Source organism: Panthera leo, chromosome D4 (genome assembly GCF_018350215.1).
Source record: "Panthera leo isolate Ple1 chromosome D4, P.leo_Ple1_pat1.1, whole genome shotgun sequence".
Classification (NCBI taxonomy): Eukaryota; Metazoa; Chordata; class Mammalia; order Carnivora; family Felidae; genus Panthera; species Panthera leo.
In genome coordinates, this window is record NC_056691.1 from 30,868,743 (window position 1) to 30,894,529 (window position 25,787).

The following is a 25,787-nucleotide window of genomic DNA, read 5'->3' on the forward strand; positions in this document are numbered from 1 at the left end:
CAAAGCCAAACAGGGAGGGGAAGGGGGGAATAAATACCCAAGTAGTAAAGTCAACAAGCCACTTGGTACTGGGTCTCATAATATACTGGGGATTTTAAGTTCACTATGATCTTTCAAATCAACTGTACTGATATGTAATTTATGAAATACAAAGTATATTAATTTTTTGCACATTTTGATGAGTTGTGAACATTTATTCAGCTTTGTAAATGCTATCATAATCTAAATATAGAATATTCTATCACACTAAAACATTCCTTTGTTCCTCTACCCAGTGAATCCTCACCCTCCACTCTTGGGAACCAATGATCTGCTTCCTATCACTCTAGATTAGATGTCTTCTCTTGAATTTCATTAATTGAGATCATAGAATTCTACGTTCTTGTGCTTGGCTTCTTTTCCCAGTCTAATCTCATTGAGATTTATCAATGTTGATACATCCATTAGTAGTTATTTGTATTGCTGAGTGCTATTCCATTGTAAGGTAATATCACTGTTTATACACATTTATCTGTTGATGAACATTTTGGTTAATTTGGGGCTATTATGCATAAAAGTTCCATGAATATCTTAATAAAATTCTTTAAAAAAACTATCAAAAAATTTTTGGTGTAGTTTTTTATGTTTCTTTGGGGGTAAATATCTAGACCTGAAATTGTTGGTTGTAGGTGTAGTATTGTTAACTTTATAAGGAACTATCAAAAGGAACTGCAATGCTATCACATTACAATTTTAATTTGCACTTTCTTGATTACTGAAGCTTTGGACATCTTTTCTAGTATTTATTAGCTATCTATATATCTTCTTTTGTGAACTGTCTTTCTGTTCTGCCCATTTTACCTAGGTTGTTTGCATTATTATTGCATTATAAAAATTCTTTTTTATTATTAATATTCTTTACACGTCATGGATACAAGTCCTTTGTCAGATATAATTGTCAGATCTACTTGAGACATTTTCTCCTAATCTGTGTTTTTCTCCATTTTCATAATAAAATCTTGAAAAGCACTTTAAATTTTCATAAACTCCAACTTATCTTTTTTGCTTTGCTGTTTCATACTTTTTGTTACATCTTAAAAATCTGGTCTCAAAGTGAAGTTACTTTTTTCTCTGTTTTCTAACAAATTTTGTATGGTTAGCTATTTTGTTTAGGTCTGTTTCATTTTTAATAAATATTTAATTATGATGTAAACATCAAGGTACATTTAAAACAGATGAATATCCAGTTATTTTCTCACCATTTTTGATCCTTTCCCCATCAAATTATGCTGGAACATTTATCAAAATCCACTGACAGCTTTCAGTTTTAGCTCAGGTAAGTAGAGAGCAGGAAAGAGCACTGCTCCCATCCATAAAACAATACAAAAAAAACCCCAGCTAGGCAGAATTTAAATTAACAAGTTTTCTTGAAAGCATCAGACATCTGACATTTTAGGACAAAAAACCCCCACAGTCTGGAGAGCTAGGTGCCTGCAGGGAGAAGGAAGCAAGGGCTCAAGCAGTTGCTTAACTGAGCCAGAGAATGCCAAATGCCATACAGAACGACTCTAATAGAAAAGCTAGACAACATCCAAGATCAGATAGGTTATTTCAGCAGAAATATGGAAAGTTTAATAAAATTTAAGTGCTTGAAATAAAAAACACAGTATCATAAGTAAAGAATGCCTACAAAGGGCTCCTCAGTATACTTGACACTTCTGAGAAAACAATCAGTGACAATGAAGATGTGTGTGTGTGTGTGTGTGTGTGTGTGTGTGTGTGTGTATGGTTAAATGTGCTTAAATGTTTTGGTGACCCTGAGATAATACAGAGGTACACAGAAAACGTTGTTTGGCTTCTTTGAAGAGACTGTTAGTAACAATGGCCTTTCCTAAATGTACATGTAGTATGGGATTCTCACTTTTCAGATACTTTCTGTAAAAGGTTTGTTATTAATCTCTATGTGGCAAAACGTAGCTGATGTCAGAATAGTTAATTAGCAAGGTACATAATTATACTACAATGATGTAGAGTTCCAGTACACATATTAACTAACACCTGGTAAGTGGTATGCATGTATACAAACCCACACAGACAAAAATTAGAGAACTCAGAAAATAATCACATACATTCAATGCTGTTCAGTTTATGCAATTTATTTCTTATTCTTTTAAAGCTTATTATTCTAGTGAATGTTGTATCAACACTGTTATGTTTCAGTAACTGTCTTAATAATAGATATGAAATAACAGTCTCATAGAACAACGTCTAAGTAAGCACCATTACTTACCTTTCTCAAATTGACAGATTTTCCCCTTGTAACACATTCTGAGAGAGATTAAAGTTTGATGACTTGTTGAAAACTTTCATACATTTACAATTCAATTATCAGATATTTAATGAGAAACCATTTTTTTTTGGTAAAGGATTTCCTATGTATATTCAAATGTTGGATTTCTTCCACTGATATTTACCTGACTGATGAAGAGTTGTGGATATAAACTATGGTCATTCAGGATGTTGTCAGGGGTTTCTCCTGTGTCAGGTTTCTGATATACGTTGAGTTCAGATATCCACAGAAATCATATTCATAGGCTTTACTGAGGGTTGGTGAGTATATGTCAGTATTAAGTATACCCAAATCTGTAACTCAGCAGAGAACAAGTTTATTTCCTTGCCGCAAAAAGTCTGTGTACATGTTGGAGAAAACTCTATTCCAGTCACTCTTTTTCTGTTTCCTTCTATCTTGTACTCTCCCATTTTCAGCATATGACTCCCATGGTTTCACTGAAGGCAATCTCCACTCCATTATGATAAGGGACAGGAGAAAACATTGGGAATTTGAGGGATGTTTTCAACAAGGCTTGTCAATGATCCCCATATTCCACTAGCCAGAGGTTACTAACATGACCCCATTTGGGTGGCACTAGTTGAGAAATTTAGACTAGGTGTGGCATGAGGGAGAGAGGAAATGGTGGTTTTTTTTTTTTTTGTTTTTTGTTTTTGTGAACAATTACTAGTCATTATGGCATACGGGGATTACTTCTGTGTAAGTCAAATTGAGAGTTGATTTATAATAGAAGGATTCTCACATCCATTGCCTCATTTTTTGTTTTTATTGATTAGATCTCTAGTCTCTATATATTTTCTGTTGTACTAAGAAAGCTGACTTTTGGCTAAAGGTTATCCAACACTTATTACATTCTCAGGTTTCCCACTGAATCATTTCTCTGATGATGAGGAAGTTTTGATTACTGATACAAAGCTTTCACATTTTTATACATTCCCAGAGCTTTTCTGCAGTGTGATTTTTCTGAGGATTGAGTACAGAGTATTTTTCACATTCATTATCTTTACATTTTCTTTGCTGGCTGAGTTCTCTGATCCATAATGAGGACTGCACTCTGGGTGAAAGACTGCCCATAGAAAATATATTCCACGAATTTCTGTCCTGTTAAGTTCTCTGATGTTTGTGAAGGTTGGTATCTTACAGAGGAACTTGCAAGTGTTGATTGTATTCATAGGATTCTTTCTCTTTTGTACTGTGAGATTTGATTTCTGGCTCAAAGTTTTTCCATATTCTTTACATTCATATGTTTAACTCCCTGTGTGGGCTTTCTGATGTTCTCTAAGGCTTGATTTCTGGCTGAAAGTTTTCCCACATTTATCACATTTATAGGGTTTCTCCCCTGTGTGAGTTCTCTGATGGACTCTGAGGTTTGACTTCTGGCTGAAAGCTTCTCCACAGTGATTACAATTATAGGGTTTTTCCCCTGTGTGAGTTCTCTGATGTTTTCTTAGGACCGACTTCTCACTGAAAGCTTTTCCACACTCATTACATTCATAGGGTTTCTCCCCTGTGTGAGTTCTCTGATGTCCTCTGAGATTTGATTTCTGCCTGAAAGTTTTTCCACACTCATCACATTTATAGGGTTTCTCCCCAGTGTGAGTTCTGTGATGCACTCTGAGGTTTGATTTCTGGCTGAAAGCTTCCCCACAATGATTACATTTGTAGGGTTTCTCCCCTGTGTGAATTCTATGATGTCCTCTGAGTTGTGATTTTTGACCAAAAGCTTTCCCACATAGATTGCATTTATAGGGCTTCTCTCCTGTGTGAGTTCTGTGATGTTTTCTTAGACCTGACTTCAGTTTGAAAGCCTTCCCACATTCATCACATTTATAAGGTCTTTCCCCTGTGTGAGTTCTCCGATGATTCCTTAGGCCTGACATGTGGCTGAAAGATTTTCCACATTCATTACATTCAAAAGGTTTCTCCCCTGTGTGAGTTCTCTGATGTACTATGAGGATTGACTTATAGTTGAAAGATTTCCCACATTCATTACATTCATAAGGTTTCTCCCCTGTGTGAGTTCTCTGATGTATTCTTAGGCCTGACTTTGCACTGAAAGCCTTCTCACAACCATCACATTTATATGGTTTCTCTCCTGTGTGAGTTCTCTGATGTTTTCTTAGGCGTGACTTCTCACTGAAAGCTTTCCCACATGTGTGACATTCATAGGGTTTCTCCCCTGTGTGACTTGCTAGAGACTGAATCAAAAATGAATTCATAGAGCAGGATTTTCCACATTCATTACATTCATATGGTTTCTCTGTTATAGGAGTTCTCTGATGTATGTTGAAAGCTGACTGACAAACTAATGTCTCTGATAATGTGTCATAATCAGATCTGTCTGTTGTGTGAGTTCTCTGATGCACTGTGAGGGCTGAATTACGGTTGAAATTCTTTCCATGTTCAAAGGGTTTCACTCCTATGTGAATTTTCTGATGTTCTCTAATTTGTGATTTTTGGTTGAAAGACTTCCCTTCTGTGTCAGTTTTCTGAGTGGCCCTACTGAAATTATTTCTGTTTTCAGTACATTCATATTCATTAAGCTCATAATGACTCTTCTCCTCTGGATTATTGCTATGAGAGACCATAAAAGTTGACTTATCACATTGTTTTCCCCCAAATTTATTAAATTTATAAGATTTCACTTTTGGGTGGGTACTCTTAGATGTAATGAGGACAGTCTTTTCAAGGAAAGCTTTTCCACATTCATTGTATTCAGAAGCTTCCTGCAAAGTCTGAATTGTCTGATGCTGAGTAACCTTCTCTTTATGACTAAAGGCTTTCATGTTTTTACTACAAACAAAAGACTTCTCTCCAGTATTAGTTCTTCCCTCTTTAATACTGAGGAGCCATTTCTCACATACATTAAGCTCATGAGCCTTCTTTCTTGAATACTGACAATGTGGAGCCACTGAGCTGAGATGTAGGTAAGCAGGTCCTGTACTGTCAAATTTATAGGGCATTGTTCTTGGAGTTAAATTGTTTATGTCCAGATTACATGGTTTTCCTGAAAACTCTTCCTCTGTAGTCAATGATCTGTTGGTGAATAAAACTTGCCACAAATATTTGCCTTGGTTTTCTAGGCTCTTCTCTGAGAGTTGATTAGGTTGGTATTCTTCTAAAAAATGAGAAAATTAAAAATACTTTATGATATTTAACACACTTATGGAATGGGACATAAAGATACATGCCCTATTATGTATTTGACTCCTTGGTTCCTGGCGAAGTTTTGCAACAATACAGTAATTCCAAGTGTATATTTTCTCTTTTTTGTAGTAGAAAAAGAGAAGTAATTAGAAATAAATAAGAAGATATAAAGGAAAGGAAAAACTGAGAATGGAGAATATATTCAAGAGAGATGGATCTTGGAAACAGAAAAGAACAGAAAAAATCAGAGAATGGGATGAATTTAGCAAAGATTATGGCATTAAATAGATTAAAGGCCTTCAGTGGATTTATCTGACATAGAATATGCATTAGGAAAAAATACCAGAGTCTAGGTTCTTCGTGAAATACAGATTGCAATGGGAGCATAATCATTAGTCTATATGATTTCAGTTGGAGCTCCATTTTTTCCAGTCTATACAACAACACTAAAATTAACTTATAATGGCACCAAATTCCTCATGGTGAAAAAAATAATTCTACTTGTCATGCTTTTATTCTCTCTGTATATCAGTATACAAGTATATCAGTAGAAACAAGTATATCAGTAGAAGTATGAAAAGAAAAAATGATGGGAATTAAGTAATTTTCCATCTATATTGGGAATCACTGCTCTATCCTGGTTCTCATACCTACCTTGGTATATCAGAATTGTTCAATACTGACTATCTCTTGGTCATCAAACTTTAACTTTTCTCTTTTCAATGTGCTTGCTCATAATTTCCCCAAAATACCTTGCTTGCTCAATCCTTGATTCTGTTTTTCAGCATATCTAGGGTTTTTTTTGTTTGTTTGTTTTGTTTTTTTGACCACAAGAACCTAAAGGATCATGTTCCAAACTGGCCCTAAAAACAAGTATCTTTTGTATTTATTTACCATATGTTTCCTGTGCATATTTAACACTTATTTTCCTGCTTCTACCCACACTTCTAGCAAAAATGTCAGGCCTATTGTAAAAATATGTGAAGGCCTTGAAAACAGTGCCCTAGGGACCAAGAGATGAAAGATTTAAGTGATTTAGGGAAAGAAAGTTTCACATTAACTGCATGAACATTATGTGTTCTGGCTATCATTCTACCAGTTCACAGTATTTTCTGCTCTAATCTTGGTAAGATATCAGTCCCCATTACTTGGTTCATTTCCATATAATTTTATATTTATAAGTTTCCGTAAATTACCCTCCATTCTAGCCTTAGGACTATATAGAATCTAGATGTCCTTCAGGCACAGCAAAGCTATCTTCCCCAAACTTAACAACAACAACATCAACAAAAAGGCTTCTAATATCTTCTCACAAATTTAAGCAACATTTATTTTAAAATCTGACAGAAGTATCATTCTGCCTATATCATTCATTTTAACAAGGGATATAGAGAGCACCCACCGTGACCCATGATTTTTAAAGCAAATTACCATAACTGAAATCAGAAGGCATCTTAAAATTGATGGCAAGTCCATAGTTAAATCAGCAGCATTTTCTTTTTCTTGGATATACTTATAATACTGGTTTAATTTTTTAATTCACAGCACCTTATATGATATGAAATATATTTTACGTAGTTTTGCTCACTTTTCCAAAATGAAACCCTCACTGTGATATTCTTTGGATCCTTCTCTGATGTAAAGTCAGTGGTCCATAAAAAGCAGTGTGCCTCAGAATTACCTAGAGAATTACCTAGAGAGCTCTGCACATATAAGGGCTCAGATCAATTGCTGACCTACAACTGAGAATTCAAAAGTCCCAGAAATTTTACTTGGGCATTGCATTTATGAATGTCTTCTGAATGAATAAATATGAAATAGTTATCTCCATCTGGGTTTGGAATCAATCCACAATGTTATTAAAAAATATTTATCATATGATGTGCATATATATATATACACACCAGAGTAAGGAAAAATAAAACAGACCATCCTTTTGGGGGCGAGGGGATCTCATTTGATAACCATATGCTATCTGGCACAGATATCTCGTTATCTTTGACACATCCATCAAATGGGTTAGAAGTTTACAAAAGTAAGAGATAAAGTATAGGCTAAAGTATTCCAAGGTTATTTTACAGAAATAGGAATCTGTTCCAAATTTTATGAGTAATGTGCTTTCTTTCCTTTTTCTGGCTGAGGTTAGCTACATTATTTATTTTTATTCCAAAACTACCTTTTGCTTTATAATTTATACCATTATAGTTTTTATTATATCTTTTGCTTTACTTAAGATTTCTTTTACAACTCTCTCACTTGTTAAATAAGTACACTTGACCCTTGAACAACACAGGGCTTAGGGGTGTTGACTCCCACTTGCAGTTGAAAATCTGTGTATAATTTCTGACTCCCCCAAAACTTTCCTAATAGTCCTATTGGCCAGAAGCCTTACCAATAAGATAAACAGTTGATTAACACATATTTTGTAAGTTACATGTATTATATACTGTATTCTTATAATAAAGTAAGCTAGAGAAAAGAAAATGTTACTAAGAAAAAAGAAAATATATCTATAGTACTGTACTGTATTTATTGAAAAAACAAATCCATGTATAAGGAGATCAATGAAGTTCAAACCTGTGTTGTTCAAGGTCAACTGTATATGACACTAAAAATTCTGCACTGCTTTATCTACAGTCCAAAGTTTTTAATTAAAACATGTTTTTCATTAAAAAAATTTTCTGGATATTCTTTAATTTTTGATTTACCTTTTGGTAAAATAGGTTTTAAGTTTATTAATTTATTTTTGAGAGAGGGAGCATGAGGGAATACAGGGAAGGGGCAGAGACAGAAGGAGAGAGAAAGAATCCCAAGCAGGCTCTGCACTGACAGTGCAGGGCTAGAACTCGTGAAGTGTGAGATCATGACCTAAGCAGAAATCAAGAGTCAGGTGCTTAACTGACGGAGCCACCTAGGTGCCCCGATAAAATAGGTTTTTAAGATATATATTCATCACTGATTTTAAGATAGAGGAATTTTAACTTTTCTCATATTGTTTGCAATTTACAGTGTTACTGAACAACAGTATCTCTACCTTGTGGAATTTATTGATGTTTGTCTAAAATGCTTGTACATTTTCTCAATATTCCAAAGTCATTTAAAAGCAGGTTTATTTTTTGTTTTCAGAATAGAGTTTTGAAAGACACTTAATAGACTCATTTTATAAAGTATGCTATTTATACTTTCTAGATCAGAGGTTGGCAAACTTTCTTTGTAAAAGGCCAGAGAATAAATGTGTCAGGCTTTGCTGGTCATGTAGTCTCTGTTGCAATTATAGTTGACTCTTGAACAACATGGGGTTTAGGAGCACCAACTTCCACCCCCACCCCATGACATAGTTGAAAATCTGCATTACAATTTTTGACTCACCAAAAACTTAACTATTAATAGCCTGCTGTTGACCAGAAGCCATACCAATAACATAAAGTCAATTAACATGTTTTGTATGTCACATTATTATACCCTGTATTCTTTTTTATATACTGTATTCATACAATGAAGTTAGCTACAGAAAAGAAAATATTAAGAAAATCATAAGAAAGGGCAAATACATTTATAGTGCTGTACTGTATTTATTGAACAAAAAATCCACACAGAAGAAAACCTGTGCAGTTCAAACCCATGTTACTCAACTCTGCAGTGTGAATACATAAACAAATGGATATGGCTGTGTTGTAATAAATGTTTCTTTACCAAAAAAAGCAGCAGGCAGGATCTGACCTAGGGATAGTTTCCTGAGCACTATTCTAGACTCCACTGGGTCTGGTATGAAATCAGAGCGGCTTATTAAAGTCTACTGCATCTAATGTACACCTACTTCTCCTTATAACTCTTGCTGTTTCTTGTTTTGAATCTTGATAATCTATTTGGTGCACCAATATTCAAAACTTTCATATATCCTTTAAACATGATCTTTTTTAGCTTTATCAAACTGTCCTTTTTCTTCTCTGTTTTTGACGTGATCTTATTTTACATTTTGGGCTTAACAATTCATGACTATATTTCAAACTTTGTATGTTACTTTTTAGGCATATCTCTGATACAATTTGGTGGCATGTTATCTTAATAGGTGAATTTAATTCATTCACATATTAGTTGATATGGCAGATAGATTTACCTTACTGTATATTAGTGTATTTGCATAGCTTTTGTGCAGAACACTTAACACAGCAGGCCTGAGATTATTACCTTAGAAGGTGTACTTGTAAGATTAATCCTTGGCTGGCATCTGGGAATTTAGATTTTGAAATGGTTCCCAAGAACCTAGTCGTTAATGAACTTTCCAGGTAGACAACATTTCACATGTGTTGCCACATCCATTGCTGGGGCGATGGAAGCTTGCACCTGTTTCCTCTGGACTTTGTCCATTTTCTCTTTGCTAATTTTGCTTTGTACCAATCATTTCACTTTATAAATCTTAGCTATGAGTATGACTATATGCTGAGTAAGAGAATCAGTGAATGTAGTGGTTGTCCTGGGGACTTTTTTTTTTTAATTGAAGTATAGTTGACACAATTTATTGGGGACTCTTTATACAGCTTTATAAGAAATTCTTCTATCTTTGCTCAAACACGTTTAACTTCTAATAATTAGGAAGGATACAGTTTGCTCCAGGAATTATCCTTTCCAATTACATTATGTAATTCCTTAATTATCTATTTATTTAGATGGGTTCTAGTAATTAATTATTTTTTTTTCAACGTTTTTTATTTATTTTTGGGACAGAGAGAGACAGAGCATGAACGGGGGAGGGGCAGAGAGAGAGAGAGGGAGACACAGAATCGGAAACAGGCTCCAGGCTCCGAGCCATCAGCCCAGAGCCTGACGCGGGGCTCGAACTCACGGACCGCGAGATCGTGACCTGGCTGAAGTCGGACGCTTAACCGACTGCGCCACCCAGGCGCCCCTAGTAATTAATTATTATATAATGATAAAATTATGTTTCCTGGGGTGCCTAGATGGCTTAGTTGGTTAAGCATCTGACTTTGGCTCAGGTCATGATCTCACAGTTCATGTCGGCCTGACAGCTTAGAGCCTGGAGCCTGGAGCCTGCTTCAGATTCTGTGTCTCCCTCCCTCTCTGACTCTCCACTGCTCATTCTCTCTCAAAAATAAATAAACATTAAAAAAATTGAAAAACATCATGGTTCCTGGGGCGCCTGGGTGGCTCAGTCGGTTTAGCATCCAACTTCGACTCAGGTCATGATCTCGTGGTCTTCAGCCCATGTTTTGAGCCCCACATTGTGCTCTGTGCTGACAGCTTAGAGCCTGTAGTCTGCTTCAGATTCTGTGTCTCCCTCTCTCTGCCCCTCCCCCACTCACACTCTTCTGTCTCTTTCTCTCTCTCAAAATAAATAAACATTAAAAAAAAATTATCATTCCTTTCTCTTTTCTGATCTGCTGACTCTCAAGTTTAGTTGTTTTATTAACTTTAGTTTCTACCTTTTTTACTGTTAAGTATGCAGAATTCGTTACTTTTCAGCTTCAAATGGGATACTTAGCTCCCATCTTTTAAAGATTAAGAATACAAACATGCTTACAATCCATTCCTTGTGTTAGCTGGCCCCTTCCACATTTTATTAGATCTATTATTTTTATAATTTCAAATGTAAAAGCCTGTAAAAAGGACAGTACTGCAAAATGTTTCAAACTGCTCACTTCCAACTCATCACTTTGTACCTAATTTTCTTGGATGCCTTCTGCCAGTATTCAATAACTCACCTGGGGAGCCTTTTCTTAGAAATTCTTTCTTTAATAACCATGGATCTTCTCCTTGCTCCAATGTGAAGATCAGTTCTGGTTTTGTAAAGCAGTACCCTGTAAAAGGGAAATAATTTAGCACTTGAGTTAGCTGCACAGGTTTCACTGTTTCAGAATGTGAAGGAAGGTATAGTTTCAAAAGTGGAACATTCAGGGTGTTCATGACAATTTTTGTGAGGGGGGAAGTGATAACAAAAAACATTTTTTAAGGCTCATCAAGGATCTATCTTAAAACCCCGAATCACAAGCCTAAGTGATGTTAAATTCTAAAACAGTTAATGCCTGTGTTTCAAACAAGATTTCAGAAGGACTTCCCAAACTTGCCATAACAGAGTGAAAGGAACTGATTTACCCCTCCATAGCAGAATTTAAAAAAGCATACAAACTGTATAAACTGGTTTTTAGACTTCAGACACCAGGCAGTCTGGTGGGATACTTACAAGAGGAAAACAAAGGAGGTGAGTCCTATGATTATCACACTTCAATAAAAATGAACAAACATTTACAAAATTTTTAAAGAGGGACTCCTGGCTGGCTCAGTGAGTTAAGCTTCCAACTTCAGCTCACGTCATGATCTCATGGTTCATGAGTTTGAGCCCCACTGGGCTAGTTGCTGTCAGCATGGAGCCTGCTTCAGATCCTCTGTCCCCTTCTCTCTCTGCCCCTCCTTCGCTTGTGCTCCCTCTCAAAATTAAAATATAGCATTAAAATTTTTTTTTAAAGAGAAAGGAAGAATTATATTTGAACCCAAGTTAGGACAACTGCCGATACACAATCTTTACAAGGATGAGAGTGTTCCAGGGAAGGAACATTTGGTGCACGGTTATATATGTTCTTTACATAAAGAGTCACAAATCAAGAGGAAGGACATTCCAGAAAGCTACAGACTTTATCTTATGTTTTTATTATGTGCAAGGTTGTATGACTTTAATCTTATGGGAACCAGGGAGAGTTTTTTGTTTTGTTTTTCTTATCTTTATGTTTGGAATGTTCCTTTTTTTTATTTTTTTTTATTTTTTTTTTATTTGAAGCAGATGTACGCTTGGGGCAGAAATAGAACCAATGCTTTGAGGTTTTGCCAAGTCATTTTTACCTTGGTAAATGTTAATGCATAGCTTCCCTGGAAGCCCAGGAGCAGGGCCCACAAATATTAAAAGTTGAAAATTTCCCTTATCACACAGCTTATTGCCCAGAAGACTTTACATCCTACATAACAAAAAGATCCAAAAAAAAAAAAAAAAAAAAAAAGCCTGGCTGACTCAGTAAGTTGAAATGACATAATTAAATTTTTAGGAATCCGTGACAACTAGAATTGTTAAGGATAAAACAGCAGAAAAGAAAAAGGTATAGTGATACACAGTCTTAGAGATTTGCAGAAGAGTCTCCTAACTTGTGCAAGTATGTAAGAGATACTTAAGGTTGGGGAAAGACCAGTGAATCAGAGTGGGCTGAAAAAATCATCAAAGCATAAACAAATGTAGGAAGTTTCTGCTGTACCAGGCAGGGTAGAAAAATCTCCTACTTCAAGGCCAATTGGGAAGAATACCAGAAAATTGTCTGTTGCTTAAAAGAGGAGCCAATTAGTCCTAAAGTGAGCTCTGAATCTAATGTAACAAAGCTTAAAACAAGCCTTGAAATGATCAAATTAATTCCAAGTAACTTAACTATACATCAGAAAACGCCTCAAAAGATTTAAAATAATACAACAAAACTAGAAACTAACAATATAAAATTCACAACACCCAGCGGCCAATAACAAATTATGAGTTGTGAATAGAAGTAAGGATATACAACTCTAACTGAGGAGAAAATCAATCAGTAGCAACAGAGTAAGAAATAACACATGATAAAATAATCAAGTCCATTTAAAACTGCAAATATATTGGGGCGCCTGGGTGGCTCAGTTGGTTTGGGCGTCCGACTTAAGCTCAGGTCACGATCTCGTGGTCCGTGAGTTCGAGGCCCGCGTCGGGCTCTGGGCTGATGGCTCAGAGCCTGGAGCCGGTTTCTGATTCTGTGTCTCCCTCTCTCTCTGCCCCTCCCCCATTCATGCTCTGTCTCTCTCTGTATCAAAAATAAATAAACGTTAAAAAAATTAAAAAAAAATAAATAAAACTGCAAATATACACCATATGTTCAAGAAGAGAAAGAAAAACATAAACATGATGAGAACAAAAGAGAACTTACTTAAAAATTTCCAAACTAAAATCCTAAATATAAAAAATATCTGAAATGAGAAAACCAACCAACCAAACAACAAACAAGAAAACACTAAATGGGATTAAGAAGAGAATAGATACCACATAAGGAATGATAAATAACATAATGGATACTTTAAGGCATAGCAAAACAAAAACAAAAACAACCCCCAAAACCCAAAAAACAACAGCAACAAGAAAACTATGAAAGAAGAAACCCAGTGAATAAAGACCAGAAAATAATAAACAGAATTAGTTATCTGTGACCTGTGTGATGATATCAAGTAGTTTAACACAGGTACAATAAAAATTTCAGAAGAAAAAAAGAAAGATAAAAACATTTGAAGAAATAATGGGCAAATGTTCAAATTTTGATAATGTGTACAAACCCTTAGATCCAAAAAGCTAAATGAATTAAGGAGCAGAAAGATGAAGAAATCCACACCAAGGTACACTGTAATCACACTGCTAAAAACTGCTGATAATATCAACAGAAAATCTTTTTTTAAAAATATAATTAACATAGTTTTATATTAGTTTCACGTGTACAATATAATCATTCACCAATTCTATATGTTACTCAGTGCTCAACAAGATAAATTTACTTTGCATCCCCTTTATCAATTTCATCATTCCCCCCACCGACTTCCCCTCTGGCAACTACCAGTTTGTTCTTTGTATTTAAGAGTCTGCTCTTTTTGTTTGGCCCTTTTTTGGTTCGTTTGTTCATTTGTTTTGTTTCTTAAATTCCAAAAGGAATGAAATCATATGGTATTTGTCTTTCTCTGACTGACTTATTTCACTTAATATGCCCTCTAGGTCCATCCATGTTATTGCAAATGGCCAGATCTCATTCCATGAAAAGAAAATCTTAAGTAGACTGGGAAAGGTACAATACGTATAGAGGAACAAAAATAAAAATGAATGCCTACTTCTTGCCAGAAATTATATAGCCAGAAAACAATGAAGTGACAATTTTAAAGTACTGAAGGAAAAAAGTCAACCTTTAATTCTACATTTAGCAAATACAACACATTTTCAGTTAAAGCTGAATTTATTACCAACTGACATATATTACAGGAGAAGTTAAAAGAAATGCTCAGACTGAAGAAAATTGCTATCAGGTAGAAATCTGTATTCATACACAGAAATGCAGAGCACCATAACCTGGAAACATGATGATATATAAAATATGCTTTTCTTATTTTCAGAATGCTTTTTAAAAAAAATGGTAAATTATCTTTTAAAATAGCACACTGTAAGGTTTATAATATATGTTATATATATGTATGTATATGTAAAATATACAATGACAATAGCATAAAAAGTAGCAGGTAAAAAATGGAAAATTACAAAATTATCATAAATGAAGTGAAAAAATTATTTGAAGTAGATTGTGGTAAGTTACCGATGTATGCTGTAAGTGCTAAAGCAACCACATATCCACAGAAGAGAGGCACAGCTAATAAACCACTAATCTAGATGTAATAAATCATTCAAAATATACAATTAATCCAAAAAAGCAGCAAAAGCAGAAAAATGAAAAAAAATTGCAAAAATAGCTAGCAAATAGCCATATGGTACATTTAATGTTAGACATAAATGGTCTAATCATTACAATTAAAGGCAGAGATTAACAGATATGATATAAAAGCCAGACCCAAATATATGATGTATACAAGAAATTCACATTAAAGACACATATAAATTATAAGTAAAAGGAACAAATTAAGTAAAAGGAACAAAGTAAAATAAACTATAAGTAAAAGAAACAAAAAAAAAATACCATGCAAACATAATAAAAAGAAAGTCTTGTTCACAGAAACTTGGCAGGTAAGAAGGGAGTGGCAGGATATATTCAACATGCTGAATTGGAAAAATATGCATAAGAATTCTTTATCCAGCAAGACTGTCATTCAAAATAGAAGGAAAGATAAAGAGTTTCCCAGACAAACAAAAACTAAAGGAGTTTATGACCACTAAACCAGCCTTGCAAGAAATTTTAAGGGGGACTCTGAGTGGAGAAAAAAACAAAATAAAACATAACAGACCAAAAGCAACGAAGACTAGAAAGGACCAAGAACATCACCAGAAAGACCAACTGTACAGACAGCACAATGGCACTAAATTCCTATCTTTCAATAATCACTCCAAAGGTAAATGGACTAAATGCTCCAATCAAAAGACATAGGGTATCATAATGGATAAGAAAATAAGACCCATCTATACATTGCCTACAAGAGACTCATTTTAGATATAAAGACACCTGCAGATTGAAAGGGGATGGAGAAGCATCTATCTTGCTAATGGATGTCAAAAGAAAGCCAGAGTAGCCATACTTACATCAGACAAAATAGATATTAAAACAGACTGTAACGAGAGATGAAGAAGGGCATTATATCATAATTAAGGGGTTTATGTACCGAGATCTAACAACTATAAATATTTATGCCCCCAACTTGAAAGCACCCAAATATATAAATAAATTTGTGGTATTATTATTACAAATGAGTTTATGTTTATGGTTAACATAATGAAACTCATTTGTAATAATAATAGCATCCAACACCCCCCCTGTAGCAATAGACAGATCATCTAAGCAGAAAATCAATAAGGAAACAATGGCATTGAATGACACACTGGACCAGCCTTAACAGATATATTCAAAATATACCATCCTAAAGCAGCAGGATACGCATTCCTCTTGAGTGCACATGGAACATTCTCCAGAATAGATCACATACTGGGTCACAAATCAGCCCTCAACAAGTACAAAAAGAATAATATCACACCATGCATATTTTCAGACCACACCACTATGAAACTTAAAGTCAACAATAAGAAAAAATTTGGAAAGACCACTAATTCTTGGAGATTAAAGAATATCATTAAAGAATGAATGGGTTAACAAAGAAATTAAAGAGGAAATTAAAAACTACATGGAAGCCAGTAAAAATGAAAACACAACAGTCCAAAACCTCAGGGGTGCAACAAAGGTGGTCATAAGACAGAAATATATAGCAATCCAGGCCTTCCTAAAGAAGGAAGAAATGGCTCAAATACAACCTATCCTTACACCTAAAGGACCTGGAAAAAGAACAGCAAATAAAGCCCCAAAACAGCAGAAGACGGGAAATAATAAAGATTAGAGCAGAAATCAATGATACTGGGAAAAAAACAAAACAAAACAAAACAGTACAATAGATCAACAAAACTAGGAGCAGATGCTTTGAAAGAATTAACAAAATTGATAACCCCTAACCAGATTTATCAAAAAGAAAAAGGAAAGGACCCAAGTAAATAAAATCATGAATGAAAGAGAAGAGATAACAACCAACACCACAGAAAAACAAACAATAAGAGAGTATTATAAGAAATTATATGCCAACAAATTGGGCAATGTGGAAGAAACGGACAAATTCCTAGAAACATACAAACTACTAAAACTGAAACAGGAAGAAATTAAAAATTTGAACAGACCTAGGGTGCCTGGGTGACTCAGTTTGCTGACTGTCTAACTTCAGCTCAGGTCATGATCTCATCATTCATGAGTTCAAGCCACACATCAGGCTTGCTGCGGTCAACCTGTCAACACAGAGCCCACTTCAGATCCTCTGTCCCCCTCTCTCGCTGCCCGTCCCCTGCTTACATTCTCTCTCTCAAAAACTAAATAAAAAACATTAAAAAAAAAAAAAAAGAAAATTTGAATAGACCTATAACCATTGAAGAAATTGAATCAGTAATAAAAAATCTCCAAACAAGAGTCCAGGGCCAGATGGCTTTCCAGGGGCATTCTACCAAACATTTATATTTTTTATTTATTTTTAAAAGTTTATTTTTTGAGAGAGAGAGAGAGAGCGCACGCACAAGCAGAGGAAGAGGAAGGAGAGGAGGGGGAGCAGGAAGGGGATGAGAAGAGAGAGAGAGAGACAGAGAGAGAATCCCAAGCAGGATCCGCACTGTCAGTGACAGCCCAACATGGGGCTCAAACCCACAAACTGTGAGATCATGACCTGAATCGAAATCAAGAATCCGAGGTTTGACTGACTGAGCAACCCAGGCATCCCTCTACCAAACATTTAAAGAGAGTTAACACCTATTCTTTTGAAGCTGTTACAAAAAAAAAAAAAAAAAAAAAAAAAAAAAGAGAAATGGAAGGAAAACTTCCAGACTCATGAGGCCAGCATCACCTTGAGGCCAGCATCACCTTGATTCCAAAACCAGACAAAAACTCCACTAAGAAGGAGAGTTACAGGTCAATATTCCTGATGAACATGGATGGAAAAGTTCTTAACAAGATATTAGAAAATTGAATCCAACAGTACATGAAAAGAATTATTCACGATGATCAAGTCGGATTTATTCCTGGGCTGCAGTGTTGGTTCAATATCTACAAATCAATCAACATGATATATCACACTAATGAAAGAAAGGATAAGAACCGTACAATCCTCTCAACAGATCCAGAAAAAGCATCTGATAAAATACAACATCCATTCTTGATAGAAACCCTCAACAACGCAGGGATAGATGGAACGAACATACCTCAATATCATAAAGGCCATATATGAAATACAGCTAATATCTTCCTTAATGGGGAAAAACAGAGAGCCTTTCTTTTTCCTTTCTTTTCTTTCTTTTTTCCCTATACTCAGGAAAAGGACAAAGATGTCCACTCTCACCATTACTATTCAACATAGTATTGGAAGTGTTAGACTCCCTCAGCAAACAAGAAGAAATAAAAGGCATCCAAACTGGCAAGGAAGAAGTCAAACTTTCGCTATTTGCAGACAACATGATACTCTATGTAGGAAACCAGAAACACTCTATCAAAAAATTGCAGAATACATGAATTCAGCAAAGTGACAAGATATAAAATCAGTGTACAGAAATTGATTGCATTTCTATACACCATTAATGAAGCAGCAGAAAAAGAAATCAAGGAATTGATCCCATTTGCAATTGCACAAAAAACAGACACCTAGGAATAAATCTAACCAAAGAGATAAAAGATCTGTACTCTAATCTATAGAACACTTATGACAGAAACTGAAGGGGACACAAAGAAATGGAAAAGCATTCCATTGGATGGATTGGAAGAACACTGTTAAAATGTCTATACTACCCAAAGCAATTGATACATGTAATGCTATCACTATCAAAATACCACCAGCATTTCTCACAGAACTAGAACAATTCTAAAATCTGTAACAATTCTGGCTTTCAAGCTATATTATAAAGGCATAATCATCAAGACAGTATTGTATTGGCACAAAAACAGACACAGAAAACCCAGAAATGGACCCACAACTATATGGTCAACTAATCTTTAACACAGCAGCAAAGAACATCCAATGGAAAAAAGACAGTCTCTTCAACAAGTCACATTGGGATAACTAGATAGCATCATGCAGAAGCTTGAAACTGGACCGCTTCTTTATACCATACACTAAAATAAATTCAAAATGGATTAAAGACCTAAATGTGAGACAGGAAACCATCAAAATCCTATAGGAGAACACAGGCAGCAATCGCTTTGACCTCCATTGGAACAACTTCTTACTAGACATGTCTCTCCAGAGGCAAGGGAAACAAAAGCAAAACTGAACTAGTGGGACTTCCTCAAGTTAAAGAGCTTCTGCACAGTGAAGGAAACAATCAACCAGACTAAAAGGCAACCTACAGAATGGGAGAAGATATTTGCACATGACAAATTTGATAAAGGGTTAGTATTCAAAATCTGTAAAGAGCTTATCAAACTCAACACCCAAAGAACAAATAACCCAGTGAAGAAATGGGCAGAAGACATGAATAGACATTTTTCCAAAAAAGACATCCAGATTTTTAACAGACACATGAAAACATGCTCAACATCACTCATCATCAGACAAATACAAATCAAAACCAAGATGAGACACCATGTCACACCTGTCAGAATGGCTAAAATTAACTACATAAGAAACAACAGGTGTTGGTGAGGATGTGGAGAAAAGGCAACCCTCTTGCACTGTTGGTGGGAATGGAAACTCAGAGTGCAGCCACACTGAACAGGAGAGTTTTCTCAAAAAACAGAAAACAGAACTGCCCTACAACCCAGCAATTACACTACTAGGTATTTACCCAGGGATACAAAAATACAGATTCAAGAGGGTACATGCACCCCAATGTTTATAGCAGCATTATCAACAATAGCCAAAACATGGAAAGGGCCCAAATGCCCACTGATTGATGAATGGATAAAGAAGATGTGGTATATATACAATGGAGTATTACTCAGCCATCAAAAAAGAAAAAGAAATCTTGCCATTTGCAATGACATGAATGGAGCTAGAGTGCATTATACTAAGTGAAATAAGTTGGAGAATTATGATTTTACTCATGTGAAATTTAAAAAACAAAACAGATCAACATATAGAAGTAGGGAAAAGAGAGGGAAATAAACCATAAGAGACTCTTAATGATAAAGAATTAACTGAGGGTTGATAGAGGAAGGTGGATAGGTAATGGACTAGCTGGGAAATGGGTATTTGTTTTTACTTATTTATTTTGAAAGAGAGAAAGAGCGAGAGGGAGCAAGCATGTGTGTACATAGTGGAGGGGTAGAGAGGGAGAGAGACAGAATACCAAGCAGGGTCCATGCTCAGTGCAGAGCCTCCTGTGGGACTTGCTCTCACAACAGTGAGATCATCACCTGAGCCAAAATCAGGGGCTGGACGCTTAACCAACTGAGCTACCCAAGTACCCCTGGGTGAGGGGTATTAAGGAGGGCTCTAGTTATGATGAGCACTGGGTGTCGTATGTGATGAATCACTGAATTCTACTCCTGAAACCAATATTGCACTGTATATTAACCATCTAGAATTTAAATAAAAATTGGGAAAACAAAAAGTGTGATATTTATTTTCCATTTATTTGTGACATTCATTTTCCATGGTCATTGATTCTGTATTTTCATTAATTGTGATTAGAACAGATACTGCATACGATTTCAATCTTTAAAATGTATCAAGACTTGGGGTGCCTGGGTGGCTCAGTCAGTTGTGCATCCAAGTCTTGATTTCAGCTCATGTCATGATCCCAGAGTCATGGGATCGAGCCCTGTGTTGGGCTCCATGCTGAGCATAGAACCTGCTTGAAATTCTCTCCCTCTCTCTCTGATCTTCTCCCCTACTCTTTCTAAAATAAAAATAAAATAAATTGTATTAAGACTTTTTATTTTTGTTCTATTCTGAAGAATGAACTATGTACATATGAGAAATACATAGTGTATTACATTTGACTGGAATCTTCTTTTTTTAATTAAATTATTTTACTTTTTTAAATTTGAGAGTGTGTGCATGTACCAATGGGGGAAGGGAGGGGCAAAGAAAGAGGGAGAGAGCAAATACCAAGCAAGCTCCAGTTTAGTGGAGAGCCTGACATGGGGCTTGATCTCATGATCATGAGATCATGACCTGAGTCATGACAAGAGTCAGATGCTTAACCAACTGAGCCACCCAGGAGTCCCTTGACTGGAATCTTCTATATGTTTGTACAGTTCAATTGGTTTCTTGTGTTGTTCAAGTCCTGTTTTTCTTTGGTTGCTCAGTCCAATATTGAAAGTGGAGTATTAAAGTGTTTATTCCTGTACAACTGTGTATTTCTGCTTTCAATTCTGTTCACGTTTGCTTATATATTTGGGGTCTCTGATGTTTGGTGCATATATGTAACAGCTGTTATGTCTTCTTGGTGAACTGACCCTTTTATCAACATATAATGTTCTTCTTTGTCTCATAACAGTTTCTGACTTAAAGTCTATTTTGTCTGATATTAGTACAGCCTCTACTCTCTTTTGGTTACTATTTGGATAGTATATCTTTTTCCATCTTTCATTTTTTTTTTTTTTTTTAAATTTTTTTTTCAACGTTTTTTATTTATTTTTGGGACAGAGAGAGACAGAGCATGAACGGGGGAGGGGCAGAGAGAGAGGGAGACACAGAATCGGAAACAGGCTCCAGGCTCCGAGCCATCAGCCCAGAGCCTGACGCGGGGCTCGAACTCACGGACCGCGAGATCGTGACCTGGCTGAAGTTGGACGCTTAACCGACTGCGCCACCCAGGCGCCCCTCCATCTTTCATTTTCAACTTGTGTCTTTAGGTCTAAATTGTCTCCTACAGACAGCACAGTTTTCTCATTTTTAAAAAATTCATTCTCCCAATCTCTTACTTTTTAAATACTTTCATTTAAAGTATTTACTGACAAAGAATGATTTAATTGAGCCGTTTTGCTATTGGCTTCTATAAGTATCATAGCTACTTTGCCCTCATTTTCTCCATTACTGCCACCATAGGTTGATTTTTTTGTTTTGGTGCTGATACAGTTTGATTCTCTTCTCATTTCTATTTGTGTATATTCTGTAGATATTTTCTTTGTGGTTATCAAAGAGGTTAAATATAACATAAGATTGCAACAATCTAATTTAAATTTATATCAACTTAACTACAGTCACATTAAAAAACCTCTACAGTTCAATCCTACCTTTAGGTTACTGATGTTACAAATTACATCTGTATTTATCATAAATCCAAATAACATAAATTTATAATTATTATGCTTGTGTCTATTAAACTTGGTAAAAAGTCAAAAGTAGAGCTATAAACCAAACTTAAGATAATACAGGTTTATATATTTGTCCATATATTTTGTTTACTGGAGATCTTTACATCTTCATATGACTTAAAGTAACTAGCTAGCATCTTTTCAATTCAACCTTAAGTACTCCCTTTAGCATTTCTCATAGGGTAGCTCCAGTAGTAATGAACACCCTCAGATTTTGCTTATCTGGGAATGTCTTAATCTCTTCCTAGTTTTATGGATACAAAACTGTCACTTAACAGTTTATTTCTTTTAGCACTTTACATACACCATCCTACTGCCTTTTCTTCTCCAATGTTTCTGGGAAGAAATTAGCTAATACTGTGTTGAAGATTCCTTGTAGTGATGAGTCACTTCTCTCACTGCTTTCAAGATTGTCTTTTCACAGATTATGTGCCTCAGTTTGGGTCTCTTTGGAATTCTCCTCCCTGGAATTCATTGAGGTTGTTGGATTTGTAGATACAGGTCTGTAATAAAATCTAGAAGAGTTTTTGGCCATTATTTCCTTAAATAACTTCCTTTTTCTCATCTCCTTTTGGCATTCCCATTATACATTTATTTTTTTAATTTTTAAAAAATGTTTATTTCTGAGAGAGAGGGAGGGACAGAGTGCGAGCAGCAGAGGGCAGAGAGAAAGGGAGACACAGAATCTGAAGCAGGCTTTAGACTCCGAGCTGTCAGCACAGAGCCTGATGTGGGGCTCGAATTCATGGATTGCAAGATCACGACCTGAGCTGAAGTTGGACGCTTAACTGACTGAGCCACCCAGGTGCCCCAATTTTTGTTATTTTTCTTTATTGAGTGTCCCACAAGTCCCTTAGTCTCTGCTCATGTTTTTTTTCATTCTTTTTCCTTTGTGCTTCTCAGATTCAGTAATTTCAATTGTCCTATATTCAAGTTCATTAATTCTTCTTTCTTCCTGCTGATATCTGCTGTTGAAGTTCTCTAGTCAGTTTTTCATTTCAGATATTATACTTTTAAACTGCAGAATTTGTTTGGTTCCTTTTTATTATTTCCATTTCTTTGTTGGTATTCTAATTTTATTCAAATATTGTTTTCCTGATGTCCTTTAGTTCTTTTTCCATGTTTTCACTTAGCTCTTTGGTCATATTTAAGATAATTATTTTAAAGCATGTGTCCGGTAAGTCTACAATCTCGGCTTCTTCAGACACAGTTTCTGTAGGTGCATTCTGTTCCTTTAAATGAAGTCATTGTTTTCTTGTTTCTTCATATTTTTTTCTTCATTCTTTTTTTGCTAAAAACTGGGCATTTAATTCTTAATGTGGTAACTCTGTAAATCAGATTCTCCCCCTTTGTCAGGGCTTGCTATTTTTTTAAATTATTGGAGGATAGAGCAGTCTGTTTGAGACTTTTCCAAATTATTTTTGTGATGTTAACTGCTTGTAGTACAAGATTACTGAAGGCCGTTCCTTTAGTTATACTCAGACTAATATGTTTTTACACAGATTTTCTTGAATGTTAGGAACAAAAACAAACAAAAAAACTAAAAAACAACGCAAAAAAAAAGAGAAAAGTTGCCTCTCTAGTCTTTGCAAATTGGCTCTATTCTGGGGTACTCCCGTACTGCTTATTTAGGTTTTCTATGAGCCTAGAAATCAGCCCTAGGAGAAAGCTTAAGATCTTAGATCTTTTCTGAGTATGTGTCTTGCTTAAGCATGCATATGGCTTTCTAAATTTCCCCATGTTCTCAGCTACTTTTGCATGTCCTAATTTTTTTTATATATGAAATTTATTGTCAAATTGGTTTCCATACAACACCCAGTGCTCATCCCAAAAGATGCCCTCTTCAATACCCATCACCTACCCTCCCCTCCCTCCCACCCCCCATCAACCCTCAGTTTGTTCTCAGTTTTTAAGAGTCTCTTATGCTTTGGCTCTCTCCTACTCTAACCTCTTTTTTTTTTTTTCCCTTCCCTTCCCCCATGGGTTTCTGTTAAGTTTCTCAGGATCCACATAAGAGTGAAAACATATGGAGTCTGTCCTTCTCTGTATGGCTTATTTCACTTAGCATCACACTCTCCAGTTCCATCCATGTTGCTACAAAGGGCCATATTTCATTCATTCTCATTGCCACGTAGTACTCCATTGTGTATATAAACCACCATTTCTTTATCCATTCATCAGTTGATGGACATTTAGGCTCTTTCCATAATTTGGCTATTGTGGAGAGTGCTGCTATAAACATTGGGGTACAAGTGTCCCTATGCATCAGTACTCCTGTATCCCTTGGGTAAATTCCTAGCAGTGCTGTTGCTGGGTCATAGGGTAGGTCTATTTTTAATTTTTTGAGGAACCTCCACACTGTTTTCCAGAGTGGCTGCACCAATTTGCATTCCCACCAACAGTGCAAGAGAGCTGTTTCTCCACATCCTCTCCAGCATCTATAGTCTCCTGATTTGTTCATTTTGGCCACTCTGACTGGCGTGAGGTGATATCTGGGTGTGGTTTTGATTTGTATTTCCCTTATGAGGAGTGACGTTGAGCATCTTTTTTCATGTGCCTGTTGGCCATCCGGATGTCCTCTTTAGAGAAGTGTCTATTCATGTTTTCTGCCCATTTCTTCACTGAGTTATTTGTTTTTCAGGTGTGGAGTTTGGTGAGCTCTTTATAGATTTTGGATACTAGCTCTTTGTCTGATATGTCAGTTGCAAATATCTTTTCCCATTCTGTTGGTTGCCTTTAGTTTTGTTGGTTGTTTCCTTTGCTGTGCAGAAGCTTTTTTATCTTCATGAGATCCCAATGGTTCATTTTTGTTTTTAATTCCATTGCCTTTGGGGATGTGTCAAGTAAGAGATTGCTATGGCTGAGGTCAGAGAAGTCTTTTCCTGCTTTCTCCTCTAGGGTTTTGATGGTTTCCTGTCTCACATTCAGGTCCTTTATCCATTTTGAGTTTATTTTTGTGAATGGTGTAAGAAAGTGGTCTAGTTTCAACCTTCTGCATGTTGCTGTCCAGTTCTCCCAGCACCATTTGTTAAAGAGACTGTCTTTTTTCCATTGGATATTCTTTCCTCCTTTGTCAATGATGAGTTGGCCATACTTTTGTGGGTCTAGTTCTGGGGTTTCTATTCTATTCCATTGGTCTGTGCGTCTGTTTTTGTGCCAATACCATGCTGTCTTGATGATGACAGCTTTGTAGTAGAGGCTAAAGTCTGGGATTGTGATGTCTCCTGCTTTGGTCTTCTTCAAAATTACTTTGGCTATTCGGGGCCTTTTGTGGTTCCATACAAATTTTAGGATTGCTTGTTCTACCTTCGAGAAGAATGCTGGTGCAATTTTGATTGGGATTGCATTGAATGTGTAGATAGCTTTGGGTAGTATTGACATTTTGACAATACTTATTCTTCCAATCCATGAGCACGGAATGTTTTTCCATTTCTTTATACCTTCTTCAGTTTCCTTCATAAGCTTTCTATAGTTTTCAGCATACAGATCTTTTACATCTCTGGTTAGATTTTTTCCTAGGTATTTTATGCTTCTTGGTGCAATTGTGAATGGGATCAGTTTCTTTATTTGTCTTCCTGTTGCTTCATTGTTATTGTATAAGAATGCAACTGCTTTCTGTACATTGATTTTGTATCCTGCGACTTTGCTGAATTCATGTATCAGTTCTAGCAGACTTTTGGTGGAGTCTATCGGATTTTCCATGTATAATATCATGTCATCTGCAAAAAGTGAAAGCTTAACTTCATCTTTGCCAA

At 35.7% G+C, this 25,787-nt stretch overlaps 1 protein-coding gene across 1 annotated transcript in view; it reads right to left on the reverse strand.

Moving 5' to 3' along the window:
• Positions 1-2,160: 2,160 nt before the first annotated feature.
• ZNF782 (zinc finger protein 782) overlaps positions 2,161-25,787 on the reverse strand; it is a 74,724-nt gene continuing 51,097 nt past the window's right edge. The window contains exons 4-5 of the mRNA XM_042912456.1: positions 11,197-11,292; positions 2,161-5,447 (exon numbers count right to left, since the gene is read on the reverse strand). Coding sequence (XP_042768390.1) covers positions 3,577-5,447; positions 11,197-11,292 — 1,967 coding nt within the window. The 3' untranslated portion in view covers positions 2,161-3,576. The remainder of the gene's footprint in view (positions 5,448-11,196; positions 11,293-25,787) is intronic.